Here is a 21,835-nt window from a genome sequence, read left to right as displayed (position 1 = left end):
AGAGGGGCGGCATACAAATCTAATAAAGAAATAAAGAAATAAATAATAAAACACAAGCCTACAGGGACCACCAGAAGTTGGGAAACAGGCCGTTTCCGGCCTCCAGAGGGCCTCCGGGTTGGCGGGGGAAGCTGTTTTCGCTTTCCTCAGGCATTCGCGCATGCACAATAGTATGCACGCAGGCACGTTCTTTCGGCACCTGAGGTAAAAAAGGTTCGCCATCACTGCCCTAGCGAGTTGGGGTGGTTGTGGTAGAAATTTAAATAAATGAATGAATAAATAAGTCGGTGTTTGTTTTTCTGGGCCTGTTCTGGAACGTTCCTCTCTCTTATCTGCCCCAAGGTAAAAACTCACCAACACGAAGAGATCCAGAATGTCCGCAAACATATCCATTCCTGCTTCACCAACGTCAACTGTTTCCTTTTACCTCATCCGGGACTCAAAGTGGCCACCAGCCCAAATTTTGATGGCCGCCTGAGCGGTAAGGCCTGGGATCTCCCAAGGGGCTTGGGCCTTTCTTTCTTTACACTTCCGACATTTCGGGGACGAATTCCGGTACATTTTAGCCAAATGGGCGGGTGGAAGGGAAACTAAAAACTAGGGTAGAATTAAGTGCTCAAAATATAAATATCGATTGGTGGCCATACGGTCAGATACAAGCATATTAGATAAATCTTTTCCTTGAAGTTCCAGGGACAGTTTGGTCATCTCTGCACATTCTGGAGGATAGAAGGAAAAGGGGGGACAGGATCAAAACATTTAAATATATTAAAGGGTTAAAAAAGGTCCAGGGGGGAAGTGTTTTTAATAGGAAAGTGAAGACAAGAATAAAGGGGACAAAATCTGAAGTTAGTTGGGGGAAAGATCAAAAGCAACGTGAGAAAATATTATTTGACTGGAAGAGTAGTAGATCCTTGGAACAAACTTCCAGCAGACGTGGTTGGTAAATCCACAGTAACTGAATTTAAACATGCCTGGGATAAACATATATCCATTGTAAGATAAAATACAGGAAATAGTATAAGGGCAGACTAGATGGACCATGAGGTCTTTTTCTGCCGTCAGACTTCTATGTTTCTATGTTTCCAGGGATTTGATTATTAGAGATAAAGTTGATGGCGCTGTTTGTTTTTTCCATGTTTGTGCGTATGTCAACCTGGCGGCAGTTGTAATGTGTAAAATAAAATACATTTCCAAAGAGGGTCTCTTTTCATCGTCCCCCCCCCAATTCAAAGTGTTGCTTATGACCTATACAGTAGTCCCTCGCTATACTGCGCTTCACCTACTGCGGCTTCACTTCATCGCGGGTTTCTGAGGAAGTCGATCGGCAGATTTAAACAGCCCGCCGAACTCGATCGGCAGGTTTTTTTTAAAAAAAAAAATCTAAAATTGTATTTAAATACTGTATCTAAAATAAATACTGTGTGGGAAGGGTTTATAAACACTTAAAACAATGAAAACTTACCAAACAATTACAATATAAATACTTAAATAAGTACTATCAGTCGATAAATTCCCCATCGCGGATTTCACCTATCGCGGCCAGGTCTGGAACGTAACACCAGCGATAGGTGAGGGACTACTGTAAAGCCCTTCATGGCATCGGACCAGAATATCTCCGAGACCGCCTTCTGCCGCACGAATCCCAGTGACCGGTTAGGTCCCACAGAGTTGACCTTCTCCAGGTCCCGTCGACTAAACAATGTCGTTTGGCGGGACCCAGGGGAAGAGCCTTCTCTGTGACGGCCCCGGCCCTCTGGAATCAACTCCCCCCAGAGATTAGGATTGCTCCCACCCTCCTTGCCTTTCGTAAACTCCTCAAAACCCTCCTCTGCCGTCAGGCATGGTGGAAATTGATTCCCCTGAGCTGTTTCCGTTTTACGCAAGGTTTGTCTGAGATGTACAATTGTTTTTATACTAAGGGTTTTAAATTGCTTTTTATTGTTGGATTTGTACCGTGTTTTTTTGTGTTGTGAGCCGCTCCGAGTCTCTGGCCAGGGGCGGTATACAAATCTAATAAATAATAATAATAAAAATAATAATAATTATGCAGCTGTCTCTTATCTAATCGTTCCCTTGCCGACATATTTTGCCCCATCGTCCTAAAAAGCTTTCCCACGTCGTTACCTACAATAATAAATGTCTGTTTGTATTTTATAAAGCCATAAATCAATTCACAGGGGGGAAAAAAAGAACTCCCATTGCATTCTTCCTCTTTTATCTTTTTCACCCGCAGACATCGCCGACGAATTCAAGGACCAGCTGAAGCAGTTGATCCCGTACGTGTTAGATCCCAGCCAGCTCTTAGAAAAAGAGATCAACGGCTCTAAAGTAACCTGCCGAGGCTTGTTGGAATATTTCAAGGTATGTTTCATCACACTCTGGAGCGTTGTTTGATTTTTTTTTTTTCTTTCCAGCGAGAAGGGAAGTCAATAAAAGGGGGGGGGAAAGATAATTGAGAGCTGCTTGGCCTGGCGGTCTGATTTAATTGGCGTATTTATTTAAAATGTTTATAATGTTGGGTTTTTTTAAGCAGCTCTTGAGTGGCCTGCAATTTGATCTACCCATGGATTTGGGGCGGATCTGCACAGGACGGAGAAAAAGAGGCCAAGAATTGGCTAGGATTTAAGAAGCAGGCATTTTGGAAGGCACGCGTTTTAAGAATTAGACTTCCCGAAGGGGTCGTCTTAAATCCGGGCGAAGGGAAGGAGGGTGAGAATCCCTGGACAGTCGTTGTGTCATTTCTGTGGCTGTTTAAGGGGGAGAGAGGGAGAGAGAGAAGCTTTTTGATCCTCCAGAGTTCAAAAAATATTTTCATACTGCAAAGTCCTGAGTTGAGGCACCATTATGTCCAGATTTATTTCCTTCCTTCCTTCCTTCCTCCCTTCTTTCTTTCCTTCCTTCCTCCCTCCCTTCTTTCCTTCCTTCCTTCCTTTTTTCCTTCCTTCCTTCCTTCTTTCCTTCCTTCCTTTCTTCTTTCCTTCCTTCTTTCCTTCCTTCCTTCCTTCTTTCCTTCCTTCCTTCTTTCCTTCCTTCCTCCCTCCCTCCCTCCCTCCTTCCTGTTAGAATGCAGTATTGGAGGCTAACTTACTGCTACAGTCTGGTCTTTGATCCTGACCAGCTCAAGGTTGACTCAGCCTTCCGTCCTTCCGAGGTCGGTAAAATGAGGACCCAGATGGTTGGGGGCAAGAAGTGACTGTAAACTGCTTAGAGAGGGCTGTAAAAGTACCATGAAGTGGTATATAAGTCTTAAGTGCTATTGCTAGTCCTACCTTCCTTCCTTCCTTCCTTCCTTCCTTCCTTCCTTCCCTCCCTACTTTACTTTCCCTCCCATCTGCTTATCCCTTCCTTCCTTTCCTTTCCCATTTTTCTTTTTCCTTTTCCTTGTTGCCTCCCTCCTTCTCTACCTATTTTCCTTCTTTTCCTCCCATTTGTCTATCCCTTTCCCTCCCCTTCCATCTCATTTTTATTTTCTTTCATTTTTGCTTTTCCTTCCTTCCTTCCTTCCTTCCTTCCTTCCTTCCTTCCCTCCCTCCCTCCCTCCCTCCCTCCCTCCCTCCCTCCCTCCGTGAGAGGTTGGGAACAGGAGGAGGGGACTCCAGACAAGCTATTGACAGCTCCTATCTACCAAAGAGACAAGCTGTAAATTTCACCATAAGTAAATAACAGAATTATTCAAGTCTAGATGAACGATCAGGACATATTGACCTCAAGGCGCATGGCGGAACAAAACAGAATAAGCCATAAAACTCTTCAGGCTGGCTGGTACTCGCAACTGCTCCGTTTGGTTGCAAATCTGATTTATTGATCTCATCGGCAGCTAAGGCAGCTAGTCCTCGACTTACAACAGTCCAGTTAGTGACCGTTCCAAGTTACAACAGCACTGGGGGGAAAAAGCGATTTGGGACCACTTGGCCTCCGGAGGGCATGAGAGGCCGTTTTCGACCTCCCAGAGGCCCAAGAAACAGAAATTAATTGATTGATTGATTGATTGATTGGTTGGTTGGTTGGTTGATTGATGGATGGATTGTATTTCTGTGCCTCCCAATTCCCAAAATACTCTGGGCAATTTACAACAGGATACAAAATACATTTACAAACATCATAAAAGATTAAGAAAGAACAGTTTAAAAAAAAACACATACATACGTTATGATGTTTGTTTAACCAATCCCTTGGAGATTGTGATCCCGCTGTATAGAGCGCTGATGAGACCCCATTTGGAAGACTGTGTCCAGTTCTGGAGACCTCACCTACAAAAAGAGATGGATCAAATTGAACGGGTCCAAAGACGGGCTACAAAAATGGTGGAAGGTCTTAAGCCTAAAACTGATCAGGAAAGACTTCATGAACTCCATCTGTATAGTCTGGAGGACAGAAGGGAAAGGGGGGGACATGATTGAAACATTTAAATACGTTAAAGGGTTAAATAAGGTTCAGGAGGGAAGGGTTTTTAATAGGAAAGTGAACACAAGAACAAGGGGGCACAATCTGAGGCTAGTTGGGGGAAAGATCAGAAGCAACGTGAGAAAATATTATTTGACCAAGAGTAGTAGATCCTTGGAACAAACTTCCAGCAGACGTGGTTGGTAAATCCACAGTAACTGAATTGAAACATGCCTAGGATAAACATAAATCCATCCTAAGATAAAATACAGGAAAATAGTATAAGGGCAGACTAGATGGACCAGGAGGTCTTTTTCTGCTGTCAATCTTCTATGTTTCTATGTTTGCGAGTGAGTGATGCTGTTTCCTTAATTGTAACAAATAATAAGAAATGTTGACGCTTTGAAATACTGAGAATATATGTATGTATTTGGGGCTCCATTACGGTCTTAGGTCGTTAGCATGGAAAAATCTTTCCTCCTGACTGGATTTGGGACACACAAAATATTTTTAGAATGGAATGAAAAAAAAACAACCAGGCAAACAAATTGAATTCACAGTGGTGTAATCATTGTTTGTTAATATATCCTTCATTCTAGGCTTATATCAAGATTTACCAGGGAGAAGACCTACCACACCCCAAATCCATGTTGCTGGTGAGTTTCTCCTGGAGAGGGAAGAGTTAAAACCACTGAATTCCTTGTTACAATTTAGGGTGATGGTTTGCAGTGAGTCCTCGACGTACGACGGTTCGTTTTGTGACCATTTGAAATTTGATGGGGGAGAGTAACCCCTCCAGCTAGCCACTATACCGAATTGAAGTCTTCAATGAAAAAGGCTGCAGCAGGCTATCTTGTAAAAAATATACTGCTCAAAAAAATAAAGGGAACACTTGAAAAACAGAATGTAACTTCAAGTAAATCAAATTTCTGTGGAATCCAACTGTCCACTTAGGAAGCAACACTGACTGGCAATCAATGTCACATGCTGTTGTGCAAATGGAATAGTTGTGCAAATGAAATATCCAATGAGAATATTTAATTCATTCAGATCTAGGATGTGTTATTTGAGTGTTCCCTTTATTTTTTCCCCCAGCAGTATTTAGAATAGAATAGAATAGAATAGAATTTTTATTGGCCAAGTGTGATTGGACACACAAGGAATTTGTCTTGGTGCATATGCCTCTCAGCGTACATAAAATAAAATATACATTTGTCAAGAATCATGTGGTACGACACTTAATGATTGTCATAGGGGTCAAATAAGCAATGAAGAAGCAATATTAATAAAAATCTTAGGATATACGCAACAAGTTACAGTCATACAGTCAACATGGGAGGAAATGGGTGATAGGAATGATGAGAAAAACTAGTAGAATAGAAGTGCAGATTTAGTAGAAAGTCTGACAGTGTTGAGGGAATTATTTGTTTAGCAGAGTGATGGCGTTCGGGAAAAAACGGTTCCTGTGTCTAGTTGTCTTGGTGTGCAGTGCTCTGTAGCGACGTTTTGAGGGTAGGAGTTGGAACAATTTGTGTCCAGGATGTGAGGGGTCAGTAAATATTTTACCCGCCCTCTTTTTGACTCATGCAGTCTACAGGTCCTCAATGGAAGGCAGGTTGGCAGCCATTGCTTTTTCTGCAGTTCTGATTGTCCTCTGAAGTCTGTGTTGGTCCTGTTGGGTTGCAGCACCAAACCAGACGGTTATAGAGGTGCAGATGACAGACTCAGTGGTTCCTCTGTAGAACTGGATCAGCAGCTCCTTGGGCAGTTTGAGCTTCCTGAGCTGACACAGAAAGAACATTCTTTGTTGTGCTTTTTTGATGATGTTTTTGATGTTAGGTGACCATTTTAGGTCTTGAGATATGATAGAACCTAGAAATTTGAAGGTCTCTACTGTTGATACTGTGTTGTCTAGTGTTGTGAGAGGTGGAAGGGTGACAGGGTTTCTCCTAAAGTCTACCACCATTTCTACGACCCCCGATTTTGCAAAAAAAAAAAAAAGGCCCATTTTTGCACAAAATTGAGTGCACACAGGGTTTGGGAGGCGTGCAGAGTGCTCCTGAGGACCAGGGAGGACAAAAAATATATATTTTTTCTTACTTACCTCTTTGAAACCTTGGTGCGTCTTATATACCAGTGTGTCTTATAGTCCGAAAAATTCAGTAGCTGGCTTGTTTCTGAAGCTGTTTCTCTTCCTTCTTTGCAGGCCACTGCCGAAGCCAACAATCTGGCGGCTGTCGCGTCAGCCAAAGACCTGTATTACAGCAGTATGGAAAAGGTGAGGAGGGGGATTCGCCCACGGTTTTTGCCACCTGTGTGGGCTGCCCTGGACTCGTTCTTGACTCTTGCTGACTCGTGTAGAGAAGTCTTTGCGGGGTGGGGTTGTTGGTTTTTTTTTGCCAAGAAGGGTTTTCGGAAAGAGTTTTTTGTTGTTTCCGTAGTTCCAGGAGCGGGACTAGAACTCCCAGTCTCCTGGTGATTGGCCCAAAGTCACATATCCAGCTTTCATGCCTAAGGCGGGACTAGAACTCACTGTCTCCTGGTGGTTGGACCAAAGTTACCCATCTGCTTTTCATGCCTAGATGGGAACTAGAATTTAGAGTCTCCTGGTGATTGGCCCAAAGTTATCCAGTCGGCTTTCATGCCTAAGGCGGGACTAGAACTCACTGTCTCCTAGTGATTGGCCCAAAATCACCCAAATGGCTTTCATGCCTAAGGCGGGACTAGAACTCACTGTCTCCTAGTGATTGGCCCAAAATCACCCGCTCGAACTAGAATTCACCGTCTCTTGGAGATTGGCCAAGGTGACGCAACTGGTTTTCATGCCTAAGGCAATACTAGAAGTCACTGTCTCCTGGTCATAGTCATCCTTCTGGCTTTCATGCCTAGATGGAAACTAGAACTCCCAGTCTCCTGGTGATTGGCCCAAAGTCACCAATCTAGCCTTCATGCCTAGAGCGGAACTAGAATTCAGAGTCTCCCGGTGATTGGCCCAAAGTTATCCAGCTGGCTTTCATGCCTAAGGCAGGACTAGAACTCCCAGTCTCCTGGAGATTGGCTAAAGTGACGCAACTGGTTTTCATGCCTAAGGCGATACTAGAAGTCACTGTCTCCTGGTGACTGGATCATAGTCATCCTTCTGGCTTTCATGTCTAGAAGGGAACTAGAATTCAGAGTCTCCTGGTGATTGGCCCAAAGTCACCAATATAGCCTTCATGCCTAGAGCGGAACTAGAACTCACAGTCTCCTGGTAATTGGCCCAAAGTCACCGATCCAACTTTAATGCCTGGAATGGAACTAGAATACAGACTCTCCCAGTGATTGGCCCAAAGTTATCCAGTCGGCTTTCACGCCTAAGGCGGGACTAGAACTCCCAGTCTCCTGGTGATTGGCTTGAAGTCACCTATCCAACTTTAATGCCTGGAACGGAACTGGAACTCAGAGTCTCCCGGTGATTGGTCCAGCCGGCTTTCACGCCTAAGGCAGGACTAGAACTCCCAGGCTCCTGGTGTTCGGCCTGAAGTCACCCATCCAGCTTTCCTGCCTGGAACGGAACTGTTTATTTATCCGACTTCTATGCTGCCCCAATCCCGAACTAGAATTGGCCCAAAGTTATTCAGCCTGTTTTTACGCCTAGGGCAGGACTAGAACTCACAAGTCTCCCAGTTTCTAGCCCAGCCTGCTTTTACCGCACCCGATAGCTTAACCCCGCCCGGTCCTTTTCTCCTTTTTCCCAGATCTGTGGCGGAGACAAACCGTACGTAGCTCCCGAGGTGCTGGAGGTAAAACATCGGGAGCAGAACGCGCGGGCTCTGGAGCACTTCCGCCGCATCAAGAAGATGGGAGGGCGGGAGTTTCAGCCAGCGGCTACGAAGACGAGTTGATGCAGGAGCTGAGCGACCTCTTTCGAGGACTTGAGCAAGCACAACCAGAGCAAGAACATCTTCAACACGTTCCGGACGCCGGCCATCCTCTTCGCCGTCATCGTGGTCTTCTACTTGACCTCGGGCATCACCGACTACGTTGGACTGGGCCTGGTTGCCCAGCTGTGCAACTTCATTGTGGGGATCATGCTCCTTTCCCTGCTGGCCTGGGGCTACGTCCGATACTCGGGCGAGTACCGCGAAGTGGGCATCATGATTGACACCACAGCGGAGTTCGTGCTGCATAAGTTGCGGGCTGTAGGGTAGGTATTTGGCATAGTCAGGCGGATGGGAGGGCGGGGGACACCATTGTTCGGCATTTCGATCCTTGACCAGCTCAAGGTTGACTCAGCCTTCCATCCTTCCGAAATCGGTTAAAATGAGGACCCAGATTGATGGGGGCAAGTTGATGATTCTGTAAACCGTTTAGAGGGGGCTGTAAAGCACTGTAAAGTGGTATGTAAGTCTATTGCTAGTCCTTCCTTCCTTCCTTGCTTCCCTTCTTTCCTTCCTTCCTTCCCCTCCTTCCTTCCCTCCCTCCCCCCTCCCTCCCTTCCTTTCCCCAGTGGTTAGAACTCAATATTGCAAGCTAATCCTTCCTTCCTTCCTTCCTTTTTTCACTTCCTTCCTTTTTTTCCTTCCTTCCTTCCTCCCCCCAGTGGTTAGAATGCAATATTGCAGGCTACTCCATCCTTCCTTCCTTCCTTCCTAATTCTGCCCACTGCCAGTTCGATTCTGACTTGCTTAAGGTTGATTCAGCCTTCCATCTTTCTGAAGTCAGTAAAACGAGGACCCAAATTGCTGGCAGAAAGTTGCTGATTCTTGCAAACTGTTATATAAAGCAGTATATAAGTCTAAGGGCTATTGCTATTGTCCCTCCCTCCCTCCGTCCCTGGTTGGTTAAAATGCAGTATTGCAGCCTAACCCTGCCCATTGCTTGGCAGTTCGATTCTGACCGGCTCCAGGTGGACTCAGCCTTCCGTCCTTCCAATATCCGTAAAACGAGGACCCAGATTGTGTGTGTGTGTGTGTGTGTGTTGGGGGGGGGAGAGAGAGAGAGAGAGGCTGACTCTGCTGAATTGTGGCCTTGAGGACTACTGGCCAAAAAAAATATCAAGAAATGATTAGCTCTTGGTGGCTGCTTGGGTGTGAAAATTCTCCCTAACCTGACACATCCTGTGTGTTTGCCTCCTCCAGGCCTCCCGTCCACGCGGCCCCTCAGAGCAGCCCCCGAGAGCAACCCCTGACTCCACCGCGCAAGAAGTCTCAGTGAACAAGGCGGCGCAAAATGGTCAACCTCGGTCGACGGTGGAATCCCCCAGAATCTGGCTTCCCGATCCCGGCATCGCTTTCCCGGAGCTATTTCGATAGACAGCCAACCTGAGCTTCAAAGTCGAGGGAGTGAATCTCCGCTCCTTCCTTCCCGCTCACCTTTGATGGACCCCCCCTCCCCTGGTTTTTTTCATTCCCCCCCCTTCGATAAAGAAATCTTCTGCACTTTAAACGGGGAAACGAAACAGCCGCTCGGAAAAACCGTTTCGGTACCAGTTAGTGCCTTCCCGGTCGAAAAGAAACGCCAACCGCACCGTTAACGGTTTCAACTGCTGGCTTTTGTTTTTTCGGGGTTTGTCGGTTGTGCCGCGAAGAAGATGCCGACTCCCTTTCCTTCCTCCCCCCCCAAAAAAACCCTCCCCCCCCCCTCTCCAAAGGCATCAACCTCGGAGTGCCTAAATTACCCAGCCTTTCTTTTCGCGAGTGTCCGGCCAAACTTCAAAAGGATCGGCCAAGCTTTAGCCAAATAATGAAACAAAATTAGGAAAGCTGTTTTTATTTTTAGTGCCTTTTCAAAACTTGGACCTGCCTTGACCGAGAGGACCGCGCCCAGCTAGCAGCTCCACTGCCTTAGGGAGGCCCTCTCAGGAAGCTCAAATTTGGAAGAACAACAGAGGTGGTTGGTGTGTTAAAAACAACGCCCGCATCACCGCCTGTGTATCTCGTTGTTTTTCGTGGTGTCTAGCTTCGTCTTGGTTTTTGTCCGGGACTTCGAAACGCAAGGGATCCTGCCAGATCTCTTCGGGATCTCTCCATCTAGATCAGCGTGCGGGACTTTGGGAGGGGTTTTTTGCAGGTGCAATCGAGACATTGAATGCGGTATATTGTGTGTGCGTCTGTAAACACTTAAGCTCACGGCGTTGAGACGCAGCCAATGACATTGCCCTTATGATTGGCTGTTCTTTCTGGTAATTTTACTGGTAATGGAGAAATTTCCCCAGCCTTTCTCCCCCCCCCTGGTTTCCCCCCCCCCCCCAAGCTTGGGAGGGTGAACCGTCTTGGTCTCCTCTCTGCGGGTGTGTTTGAACTCTGTTTGTGAACCACACTGTTTAAATTCCGACTGTTTCCCCTTCCTCCTTTGCCGCCCGTCAAATGGACCTTGGGATCATTAATTAAAAATTGCGTAATAGGGTGCGTTTATTCCATAACTGGCAAAAAGCTCAAGTTTGCCTCTCCTCCACCCCTTCCCCCAGGCCCCCTCCGGAAACCTTACTTATATATAGACCTCGCACCAAAAATTATTATTCTGCTCCAAGCTTTGAATCATTCTAGCCTCCCTCGATCACTAAGGTTTCTTTGGAAGGTAGAATAGCTTTATGCATTCGTCAAGGTGCCTTTTTTTCATTTTTTTACACCTCTTTTTGCCTTATTTTTGCTGCTGCATCGTAGTCTCGCTCAGGCACAAGTGTTAATTCTTTCGGCCCACTAGAGGGCAGGCAACAAAAAGGTCTGCAGAGTACTTTCCTGGCTGTGTCTCAAGATCGCCCTCTGGTGGCCTCTCCTTTCACAACAAGTCTTATTTTCAGAAGAGGGGCGGGGGGGTGGGGTTCTTTCCTTTTTTTACATTCTACCTCTTTTTCCCCCTCCTTTGTTTAATATGGGAACCGTCGCCCCATTTCTTAACATCACAGGCCTCTAAGCTCCCAAAGCAGCTTTTGTGTTCTCTGGGGAGCTCTCAAAATGCCAACTTTTTAAAAACAATGTTTGGGCTTTGTGCCTAGGGCAGGGGTAGGCGAAGTTGGCTGTTCTAGGACAGTGTTTCTCAACCTTGGCTACTTGAAAATATCTGGACTTCAACTCCCAGAATTCCCCAGCCAGCATTTGCTGGCTGGGGAATCCTGGGAGTTGAAGTCCAGATATCTTCAAGTGGCCAAGGTTGGGAAACGCTGTTCTAGGACATGTGGACTTCAACTCCCAGAATTCCCGAGTCAATCATGCTAGCTCAGGAATTCTGGGAGTTGAAGTCCACAGGTCCTAGAAGAGCCAACTTTGCATGGCCTAGGGCATCACAAGAATTTGAGCTAGTTCAGGTGAGTATTTATTTTGTATACAACATGGTTGAGTGTAAAATCTAAAGTGTGGTAGAAAGAGACAACCTCAGGCCACACAAAGAAAATGCAGTGTGGAAACAGACCCAGGGACCAGATTTATTTTTAAAGGGTTGAGTAGAAAACGGAGAGCCACCTTAGTGTTTGGAGGACAATTCCCAGAATTCCTTTGGCTGCGGCTCCTTGGAATTCTGGGAATCGCAGTCCAAGACACCCAGAGAAGTATGTGCCTGTGTGTGTTGCAGGGGGACAGTGCTCTCTGCTGTTTCCGCCTTTTGCCCTTTGCTGTTTTTTGCAAAACTCTTTCCCGACAACTTTGTGTCACGGTCAAAAACTTTCCCCCTGTGGACCAATGTGGTCAGGACGTTGATGCTGAGTTAATATTTATAAAGCACAAAAAGGAAGCATTCCACTTTTTGCAACTGCGGAAATAAAAGACTGGTATACCGAAACGGTGGTGTGAACGCTTATTTTGTGCCTGCTTGTCGTTTCCTGAAAACCCTGTGTTCGTTTAAGGCGTTAGTTCGTTTAAGGTGAACTGAGACGCCTTAAACAAGATCTAAGTATTGCCCACAGGATCATATGCTGCAACGTCCTGCCTGTCAGCGACTACTTCAACCACAACAACACAAGAGCACACAACAGATTTAAACTTAATATTAACCGCTCCAAACTTGACTGTAAAAAATATGACTTCAGTAACCGAGTTGTCGAAGCGTGGAACTCCATAGTGTCATCCCCAAACGCCCAACACTTTACCCTTAGATTATCTACGGTTGACCTATCCAGATTTCCTAAGAGGTCAGTAAGGGGCCGAGTACAAGTGCACTAGACTAGAGTGCCTTTCGTCCCCCTGTCCTATTGCTCTCCTATATCTCCTATACCTTTCTTCTATTCCTATATCTCTTCTTCTATTCTTTCATTGATATGTTCTATTACTACATCTTCTTTTCTATTCTTTCTTAGATATATTTTATTATGAGTATCTCCTCTACTAACCTTCATCATGTATTTTACTATGTGCATATAGATATATACCCACTAAAACCCTCATTGTGTATTGGATGTTTCACCCAACACTCCGTAGTCTGCATTGGTTGCCGATCAATTTCCGGTCACAATTCAAAGTGTTGGTTATGACCTTTAAAAGCCCTTCATGGCATTGGACCAGAATATCTCCGAGACCGCCTTCTGCCGCACGGAATCCCAGCGACCGATTAGGTCCCACAGAGTGGGCCTTCTCTGGGTCCCGTCAACTAAACAATGTCAGTTGGGGGACCCCAGGGGAAGAGCCTTCTCTGTGGCGGCCCCGACTCTCTGGAACCAACTCCCTCCAGAGATTAGAACTGCCCCTACTCTCCTTGCCTTTCGTAAGCTCCTTAAAACCCACCTTTGTCGTCAGGCATGGGGGAACTGAGACATCTCCCCTGGGCATATACAATTTATGAATGCTATGTTTGTATGTATGTTTGTTTAGTAAATGGGGTTTTTAAATATTTTAAACTATAATTTAGATTTGTTATGAATTGTTTTATTTTGTTGTGAGCCGCCCCGAAGTCTGCGGAGAGGGGCGGTATACAAATCTAAATAATAAATAAATAAATAAAATAAATAAAAATAAATAAATTTCCAGAATAGTCCCAGTGACACTTCAAAGTTACAGCAGCACTGAAAAAAAGAGACCACAAGGGGTTAATCGGTTTAACCATCCCTCCCTCCCCCAACTTTTTAACCCTGTGGATTCCGACAAAAGGATACCGCTTCCAATGAATGAGGTATTGTAATGGCCCTCTAAATACTCGGGAGTCTAAGATTTTTCTCACCCCATACCAGTGATGGGGGCTCCTATGGATACAGTCAGGTGCACAGAACCAGCGCCTAAAACACGATTTAAGTATTGCCCACAAGATCATATGCTGCAACGTCCTACCGGTCAATGACTACTTCAGCTTCAACCGCAACAACACAAGAGCACGCAACAGATTCAAACTTAATATTAACCGCTCCAAACTTGACTGTAAAAAATATCACTTTAGCAATTGAGTTGTCGAAGCGTGGAACTCATTACCGGACTCAATAGTGTCAACCCCTAACCCCCCAACATTTCTCCCTTAGACTAATATGCCAAGACCGTCATCTCTCTCTCTCTCTCTCCTCTCTCTTCCCCCCCCCTCTCTCATATATACATTGTTGAACAGGTCATACTCCATTTATATTACATCTTATATCGTCATTTCTTATACTTAGTGTTACATTAGACTATATACATTCACATATATGAAACAAACAAGTACCTTAGATTTTGTAAAAGAGTAGTAATTGAACAGAAATAGTTGTTTCATTAGTCAGTGTATTTTTATATTCCTATACAGTGATACCTCGTCTTACAAACGCCTCATCATACAAACTTTTCGAGATACAACCCGGGGTTTAAGATTTTTTTGCCTCTTCTTACAAACTATTTTCATCTTACAAACCCACCGCCGCCGCTGGGAAACCCCACCTCCGGACTTCCGTTGCCAGCGAAGCGCTTGTTTTTGCGATGCTGGGATTCCCCTGAGGCTCCCCTCCATGGGAAACCCCACCTCCGGACTTCCGTTGCCAGCGAAGCGCTTGTTTTTGCGATGCTGGGAATCCCCTGAGGCTCCCCTCCATGGGAAACCCCACCTCCGGACTTCCGTTGCCAGCGAAGCGCTTGTTTTTGCGATGCTGGGAATCCCCTGAGGCTCCCCTCCATGGGAAACCCCACCTCCGGACTTCCGTTGCCAGCGAAGCGCTTGTTTTTGCGATGCTGGGATTCCCCTGAGGCTCCCCTCCATGGGAAACCCCACCTCCGGACTTCCGTTGCCAGCGAAGCGCTTGTTTTTGCGATGCTGGGATTCCCCTGAGGCTCCCCTCCATGGGAAACCCCACCTCCGGACTTCCGTTGCCAGCGAAGCGCTTGTTTTTGCGATGCTGGGAATCCCCTGAGGCTCCCCTCCATGGGAAACCCCACCTCCGGACTTCCGTTGCCAGCGAAGCGCTTGTTTTTGCGATGCTGGGATTCCCCTGCAGCATCGCAAAAACAGAAGTCGAGGTGGGGTTTCCCATGGAGGGGAGCCTCAGGGGAATCCCAGCAGCGCAAAAACGGGCGCTTCGGCTGGCAAAAGGGGTGAATTTTGGTCTTGCACGCATTAATCGCTTTTCCATTGATTCCTATGGGAAACATTGTTTCGTCTTACAAACTTTTCACCTTAAAAACCTCGTCCCGGAACCAATTAAGTTTGTAAGACAAGGTATCACTGTATTTGTTTTTTTATCTATATGTATACACCGATACTCTGTTGTTATTATTTGGTTTTTATTGTGTATCCATTCGTGCCATTTTTTAATATGTGTTTTCTGGTTGTTGTTTTGTTACTGTTGTTTTCTTTTCTATTTTTTTTGGTGCTGTTTTTTAACGGATATAAATCAATACAAATTTTTTTTTTTTAAAAAAGAGAAAATCCCCCCCTTCCCAATTTCCCATAAACACCAGGCCTTCTATAGTGTGGCAAGCGGTGAATTTATCAGCAACCTCTGCACTGGCCTGATGCCAGAGTTAAAAAAAAATCTTTCCTCTCGGGCCTTCTTCCTGTTTTTTTAAACATTGACAATCCAGATGTTCGTTTCTGGGAAATCAGAACCGAATCTCGATTTTGGGCTTGTGCAAGTTACAGGCGAGAGCATTTCCCCTTTTAAAAATTTGTGGGACTTTCGCTTTTGATGCATACCGCCCGTTGCCTTTGGACAGGGATCCCTCCTCAAACAGATCCTGCTCGGGGATCTGTTGAAAACTCCCCAGCTTCTCTTTATCATTTGGGGATTTACCGCCGGCCTCAACATGAACAGATATGCTTCGCGTCCTGACGAGGTAAACGAACGGGACAGGAGCCGTAAGATGGGGAGCGAAAGCCAAAAACATTTGAGGAGGAAGCCGTGTGCGTTGTGTTTGTGTGTGTTTGTGCAGGTGTTGGAATCTTTTTTATGACCCCCGTGTGCTGGATTTTACTTTTCAGAGTGACCTTTGTCCCTATTCCTTAATCTTTAAGCCTTACGTCTCTTGGAGATCTTGATTGTCAGATCTTGGTTGTTGAGTTGGGTGCATTTTCTCAGGAGGCAACTGGACTTGGGGTTGTTGGGGTTTTTTTTTTTTGCTTTTGAAGAGGTTTCGCTTCTCTAAGGAGTTTCTTCTGCTCTGGCAGGACAGTGCGTGTGTGTGGAGGGATGGAAGGATGCAAATATCGTCCAGACAAACTTACAAATATCGTCCAGACAAACTTACAAATTTGACTGCGAGAACAATCGACCCCTGAGACGGCTTGCCTGCAGAGGTTATGGCTGCTCCATTCCTGAAGGACTTTAGAAACATAGAAGACTGACGGCAGAAAAAGACCTCATGGTCCATCTAGTCTGCCCTTATACTATTTCCTGTATTTTATCTTACAATGGATATATGTTTATCCCAGGCATGTTTACATTCAGTTCCTGTGGATTTACCAACCACGTCTGCTGGAAGTTTGTTCCAAGGATCTACTACTCTTTCAGTCAAATAATATTTTCTCACGTTGCTTTTGATCTTTCCCCCAACTAACTTCAGATTGTGTCCCCTTGTTCTTGTGTTCACTTTCCTATTAAAGACACTTCCCTCCTGGACCTTATTTAACCCTTTAACATATTTAAATGTTGCGATCATGTCCCCCCCTTTTCCTTCTGTCCTCCAGACTATACAGATTGAGTTCATTGAGGTTGAGGTCTTTAAGAAGATTCTATTTATTTAATGGGAATTAAAATACAGACCAAATGAAACAAATGGTGCAGGGATATAGTAAAATATTGAGAATATAGTAAGTTAGCAAAAAGCTGTATGACCTGAGTCGGTAGAAAGGTTGACAATTTTGTAAATTTACACTGATATAGTAACATATATATTTTTCTTTTTATGTTTTCCATTTTTAGTGTTTATTATGTACTATGTATGTTTCTTATTGTTCCACTTGTTTGTCCCTTCTTATATATACTTATATATATATTCGTAAACTACTCAAGACCCACCTATACCGCCAGGCATGGGGGAGTTGAGACACCTTTCCCCCAGGCTCTTTATATTCTATGTTTGGTATGTATGTGTTGTTTGGTTTTTAAATATGATAGGGTTTTATATGCTTTTTTAATATTAGATTTGTTTTGCTATAATATTGTGGGTTTTTTATTATTGTTGTGAGCCGCCCCGAGTCTTCGGAGAGGGGCGGCATACAAATCGAATAAATTATTATTAAATTATTATTATTATATACACTGCTCAAAAAAAATTGGGGGAACACTTAAAAAGCAGAATATAGCTTCAAGTAAATCAAGCTTCTGTGAAATCCAATTGTCCACTGAGGAAGCAACAGTGATTGACAATCAATTTCACCTGCTGTTGTGCACATTCAACTTTGTGCAGAACAAAGTATTCAATGAGAATATTTCATTCCTTCAGATCTAGGATGGGTTCTTTGAGTGTTCCCTTTATTTTTTTGAGGGGTATATATTGGTTATTCTCTTTCCCACCGTATTAATTTTCCAATATCTGTTTAAATTTGAATAGATTTAGAACTTTTCCATCATACTTGCCAGCGTCTAATTTTGGTTTTCCCTTTCTCCATCCAGTTATATAATTAATTCCAGGTTTCGAAATAATCTGTCTCCGATTTCTCCATTAACTATTTGTCCATTTCACCTTCAACCACAACAACGCACAAGCACGTAATAGATTCAAACTTAACGTAAAACGCTCCAAACTAGACTGCAACTTCAGATCTAGGATGTGTTATTTGAGTGTTCCCTTTATATTTTTTTTTTTAGCAGTATTATACGCTATAAAGACCTTTTTTTTTTAAAAAAAGAAGAGATTGGGTGGCCACTTGTCTGAAATGGTATTTGGTCTCCTGCTCAAACAGGGGGTTGGACTAGAAGACCTCCAAGGTCCCTTCCACCTTAAGATGTTGATAAAATTGAACGGGTCCAAAGACGGGCTACAAGAATGGTGGAAGGTCTTAAGCATAAAACGTATCAGGAAAGACTTCATGAACTCAATCTGTATAGTCTGGAGGACAGAAGGAAAAGGGGGGGACATGATCGAAACATTTAAATATGTCAAAGGGTTAAATAAGGTCCAGGAGGGAAGTGTTTTTAATAGGAAAGTGAACACAAGAACAAGGGGACACAATCTGAAGTTAGTGGGGGGAAAGATCAGAAGCAACATGAGAAAATATTATTTTACTGAAAGATCCTTGGAACAAACTTCCAGCAGACGTGGTTGGTAAATCCACAGGAACTGAATTTAAACATGCCTGGGATAAACATAGATCCATCCTAAGATAAAATACAGGAAATAGTATAAGGGCAGACTAGGTGGACCAGGAGGTCTTTTCCTGCCGTCAAACTCCTATGTTTATATCTTTCCAACCCTGCTATTCCGTTGTTCTTTTGATTCTACAATAGGCTGCATCCGAACTTTATGATTTCCGGCCCTCCCTCCAAACGTCCTGTTTTGTTGCAAGAGAGCTTGTAGACTTGCCTTCTGCATTAATGGTCCTTTGGGGTTGGGGAATCCGTGTTGCCGGTTTATCAAAGATACTGGTGGTGGGGGTCTCATGGACTTTGTTCCCTTCTAGGTGTATGTGGAGCCTGGGGACTTGATTAAGATCAAACGGAAGGGATACCAACACTGGGCAGTCTACGTGGGAGAGGGCTACGTCATCCATGTGACTTCTGCAAGTAAGAAACCTGGGGTGGGTTGGACCCTCAACTCCCCGTCTGAACCTTTGTATCTGAGCTGCAATATTAATATGGGGCAAGGATTTAGGATAGACAGGCCCTTAGGTTCTGGCCAAGTTGTTACAAAGTTTTCCTGCTCCCCCTCCCCCTCCTGCTCCTCCCCCTCCTACTCCTCGTCCTTCCTCCTCCCCCTCCTGCTCCTTCTCCCCCTCCTTCACCCTCCTCCTCCTCCCCCCTTGTGCTCCTCCTTCTCCTCCTACTCCCCCTCCTACTCCTCGTCCTTCCTCCTCCCCCTCCTGCTCCTCCTCCTTCCTGCTCCTTCCCCCTCCTCCTTCTTCCCCTCGTTCTCCCCCTCCCCCTCTTCTCCCCCTCCTTCCTCCTCCTTCCCCCTCCTCCTTCTCCCCCCTCCTTCTGCTCATCCTTCCTCCTCCCCCTCCTGCTCCTTCTCCTTCTCCCCCCTTCTGCTCCCCATCCTTCCTCCTCCCCTCCTGCTCCTTCTCCCCTCCCCCTCTTCTCCCCCTCCTTCCTCCTCCTTCTCCCCCTCCTTCTCCTTGTCCTTCCTCCTCCCCCTCCTGCTCCTTCCTCCTCCTCCTCCTCCTCCTCCTCCTCCCCCCTCCTGCTCCCCATCCTTCCTCCTCCCCTCCTGCTCCTTCTCCCTTCCCCTTCTTCTCCCCTCCTCCCTCCTCCTTCCCCCTCCTCCTTCTCCTCGTCCTTCCTCCTCCCCTCCTGCTCCTTCTCCTTCCTCCACCCCCCTCCTCCTTCTCCTCCTCCTCCTTCCTCCTCCCCCTCCTCCTCCTCGTCCTTCCTCCTCCCCCTCCTGCTCCTTCTCCCCCTCCTCCTGCTTCTCCTCCTTCCTGCTCCTTCCCCCTCCTCCTTCTCCCCCTCCTTCTTCCCCTCGTTCTCCCCCTCCCCCTCCTACTCCTCATCCTTCCTCCTCCCCTCCTGCTCCTTCTCCCCCTCCCCCTTTGGCCTGCAATAGAAAGTCCTGAGAAAAACCTCTACAGTTTCACCCTGCACGGATTCTCTCCTATGGGTATGAATTTCTGGGGCCGCGTCTCTTTTCCTCCTGCACGGATTCTCTCCTATGGGTATGAATTTCTGGGGCCGCGTCTCTTTTCCTTTGAAGGAGCTGGAGATGGCGATTTGCCGTCGATGTGGACTGGCAAAGCAGTGATCAAGAAGGAACAGCTAAACGACGTGGTCAAGAGAGATCGCTACTGTGTGAGCAACAAGCATGATGCCAAATATCCCCCCCCGGACCCCAGATCAGATCGTCGCTCTCGCAAACAAACTGGAAGGCAACACGGGTGGACTATAATGTCTTCACCAACAATTGTGAGCATTTTGCCAACTTCGTGCGCAACGATGTGCCCCTAAGTGATCAAGTGAGTATCCTCTTTGCAGATTTAGAGATATTTATTTATTTATTTATTTTACATTATATATTTATATTTATATTTATATTATTTATATTATTTATATTAATATTAATATTAATATTTATATTTATATATTTTTATTTTATTTTTATTTTTATTTCTATTGATTTATTTATTTTTTTATTTGATTTTATTTGATTTTATTTGATTTTATTTGATTTTATTTGATTTTATTTGATTTTATTTGCATGCCGCCCCTCTCCGTAGACTCGGGGCGGCTCACAGCAACAATAAAACAATGTACAACAAATCTAATAATTTTAAAAACACTAAAAACCCCATTATTAAAAGCAAACATACACACAACCATAACATGCGTAAACTGTATAGGCCTGGGGGAGATGTCTCAATTCCCCCATGCCTGACGGGTTTTAAGGAGTTTGCGAAAGGCGAGGAGGGTGGGGGGCAGTTCTAATCTCTGGGGGGAGCTGGTTCCAGAGGGCCGGGGCTGCCACAGAGAAGGCTCTTCCCCCTGGGTCCCGCCAGACGACATTGTTTAGTCGACGGGACCCGGAGAAGGCCAACTCTGTGGGACCTAACCGGCCAGGGCCTATATTGTTTATGTATGGTATGTTGGGTGTGCATGTTTTTTTTAAATTATGGGTTTTTAGTTTTCATTATTAGATTTGTATTGTATGTTGTCTTTCTATTACTGCTGTGAGCCGCCCCTGAGTCTACGGAGAGGGGCGGCATACAAATTTAATAAATAATAAATAAAAATAAATAAGTAAAGGTTCTATGGTTGGAGAGACCAGATCAAACGCTAGAAAGTTGATGACCTTTCTTGGGATGAAGTCATAAGATCTTTTCTTGCACCAAGGACAAAATCTTTATTGATTGTCTTTCTCTTCAATTTGCAGGCCTGGTTTGCCAGTTGTACAGCACTGTTGTCCGCCTTGGTCTCAATCTTTGCTGTGGCGGGGAAAGTAGCGGTGATAAGTTTAGCCTGATTTCAACGCACGCTCTCCAAGAACCCGCTAACTGCAATATTTTTCATGGGCTTCCTTCCTCTTTGCCTCTCTTTCTGTCTTCTTTTTCCTTGAGATGCGAGCAGTGATGAAACCCAGTTGTTTAAAATTTACTACCAGTTCTGTGGGCGTGGCTTGGTGGGTGGGGTGTGAATTGGTGGGCGTGGCAGGGGAAGGATACTGCAAAATCGGCTCCCCCCCCCCCCCGGAGATTCGCACTGCCACTACCCCTCCTTGCCTTCCGTAACCACCTATGTCGCCAACGAAATAGATACAGGTTGCAGGATTGAATCGGTATGATTGTTTTTAGATTTTTAGATTGTAATTTTAAATTTACAGTGGTCCCTCTACTTAAGAACACCTCTACTTAATGTTGTGATTCAGCCTGAGGCTCCTCAGGGACCAGCTGCGTCTCTGCTGGATCCAGGCCTGGAGGAGGAGGACAGTGAACAGGAGGGGGAGGACCAGGCAGACGGGGGGGAGAGGAAAGTCAGGGAAAGTCAGGAAGAGGAGGATGGAGAGCAGCCTGAGAGCCCTGGATGAGGAAGCACAGGCTATAATTGATATGAGACAGCGACGTGCAGCTCAGAGACGGGGCCAATTAGAAAAGTATTTCCATCCCTGAATTGGCAACAGCTGGGTTTGGGTGTGGTTCTCCTCAGCAGGGTTTAAAAGGCAGGCCCCGCCCTTGCAGCCATGTGGAGCGTTATCAACTGGAGGTTCTGTGACCCTGCTTCGCTTCTCGGCGTCTCTGATCTTGGCTTGTGGCCTAGAAGTCTGGAAGACTTGGGGGAGGCGTGGGTTTTATTATCTCCAGCGATGTTTTTGACAGCAAGAATCTTGTTTTATTTCATGGCCTTCGTGAAACCTCTGTGAAGTTCCCAGCATGTTTCTGTCTGTAAGAACAGTTTCTGTTACCTGTGTTTGCTTTGAATTATATAAACAGCCGTTGCTTTTTA

At 45.4% G+C, this 21,835-nt stretch overlaps 2 protein-coding genes across 2 annotated transcripts in view; both read left to right on the top strand.

Annotated features, from left to right (window-relative positions):
• Positions 1–12,141, top strand: part of ATL3 (atlastin GTPase 3) — a 43,063-nt gene extending 30,922 nt beyond the window's left edge. The window contains 6 exon segments of the mRNA XM_070766098.1: positions 343–481; positions 2,237–2,364; positions 4,986–5,042; positions 6,593–6,664; positions 8,124–8,572; positions 9,507–12,141. Of these exon segments, the coding sequence (XP_070622199.1) occupies positions 343–481; positions 2,237–2,364; positions 4,986–5,042; positions 6,593–6,664; positions 8,124–8,572; positions 9,507–9,582 (921 nt within the window). The 3' untranslated portion in view covers positions 9,583–12,141.
• A 3,182-nt stretch (positions 12,142–15,323) lies between these two features.
• On the top strand, positions 15,324–21,835 carry LOC139175112 (phospholipase A and acyltransferase 3-like). Its single transcript, XM_070765995.1, has 4 exons — positions 15,324–15,581; positions 18,367–18,469; positions 19,596–19,854; positions 20,769–21,835. The coding sequence occupies exons 1-3, from the start codon at positions 15,552–15,554 to the stop codon at positions 19,844–19,846; spliced, it is 384 nt and encodes a 127-aa protein (XP_070622096.1). The 5' UTR covers positions 15,324–15,551; the 3' UTR covers positions 19,847–19,854; positions 20,769–21,835.

This window comes from Erythrolamprus reginae, chromosome 13 (assembly GCF_031021105.1).
Source record: "Erythrolamprus reginae isolate rEryReg1 chromosome 13, rEryReg1.hap1, whole genome shotgun sequence".
NCBI lineage: Eukaryota > Metazoa > Chordata > Lepidosauria > Squamata > Dipsadidae > Erythrolamprus > Erythrolamprus reginae.
Note: the sequence above shows the minus strand (reverse complement) of the source record. Positions and strands in the feature narration are given on the sequence as shown.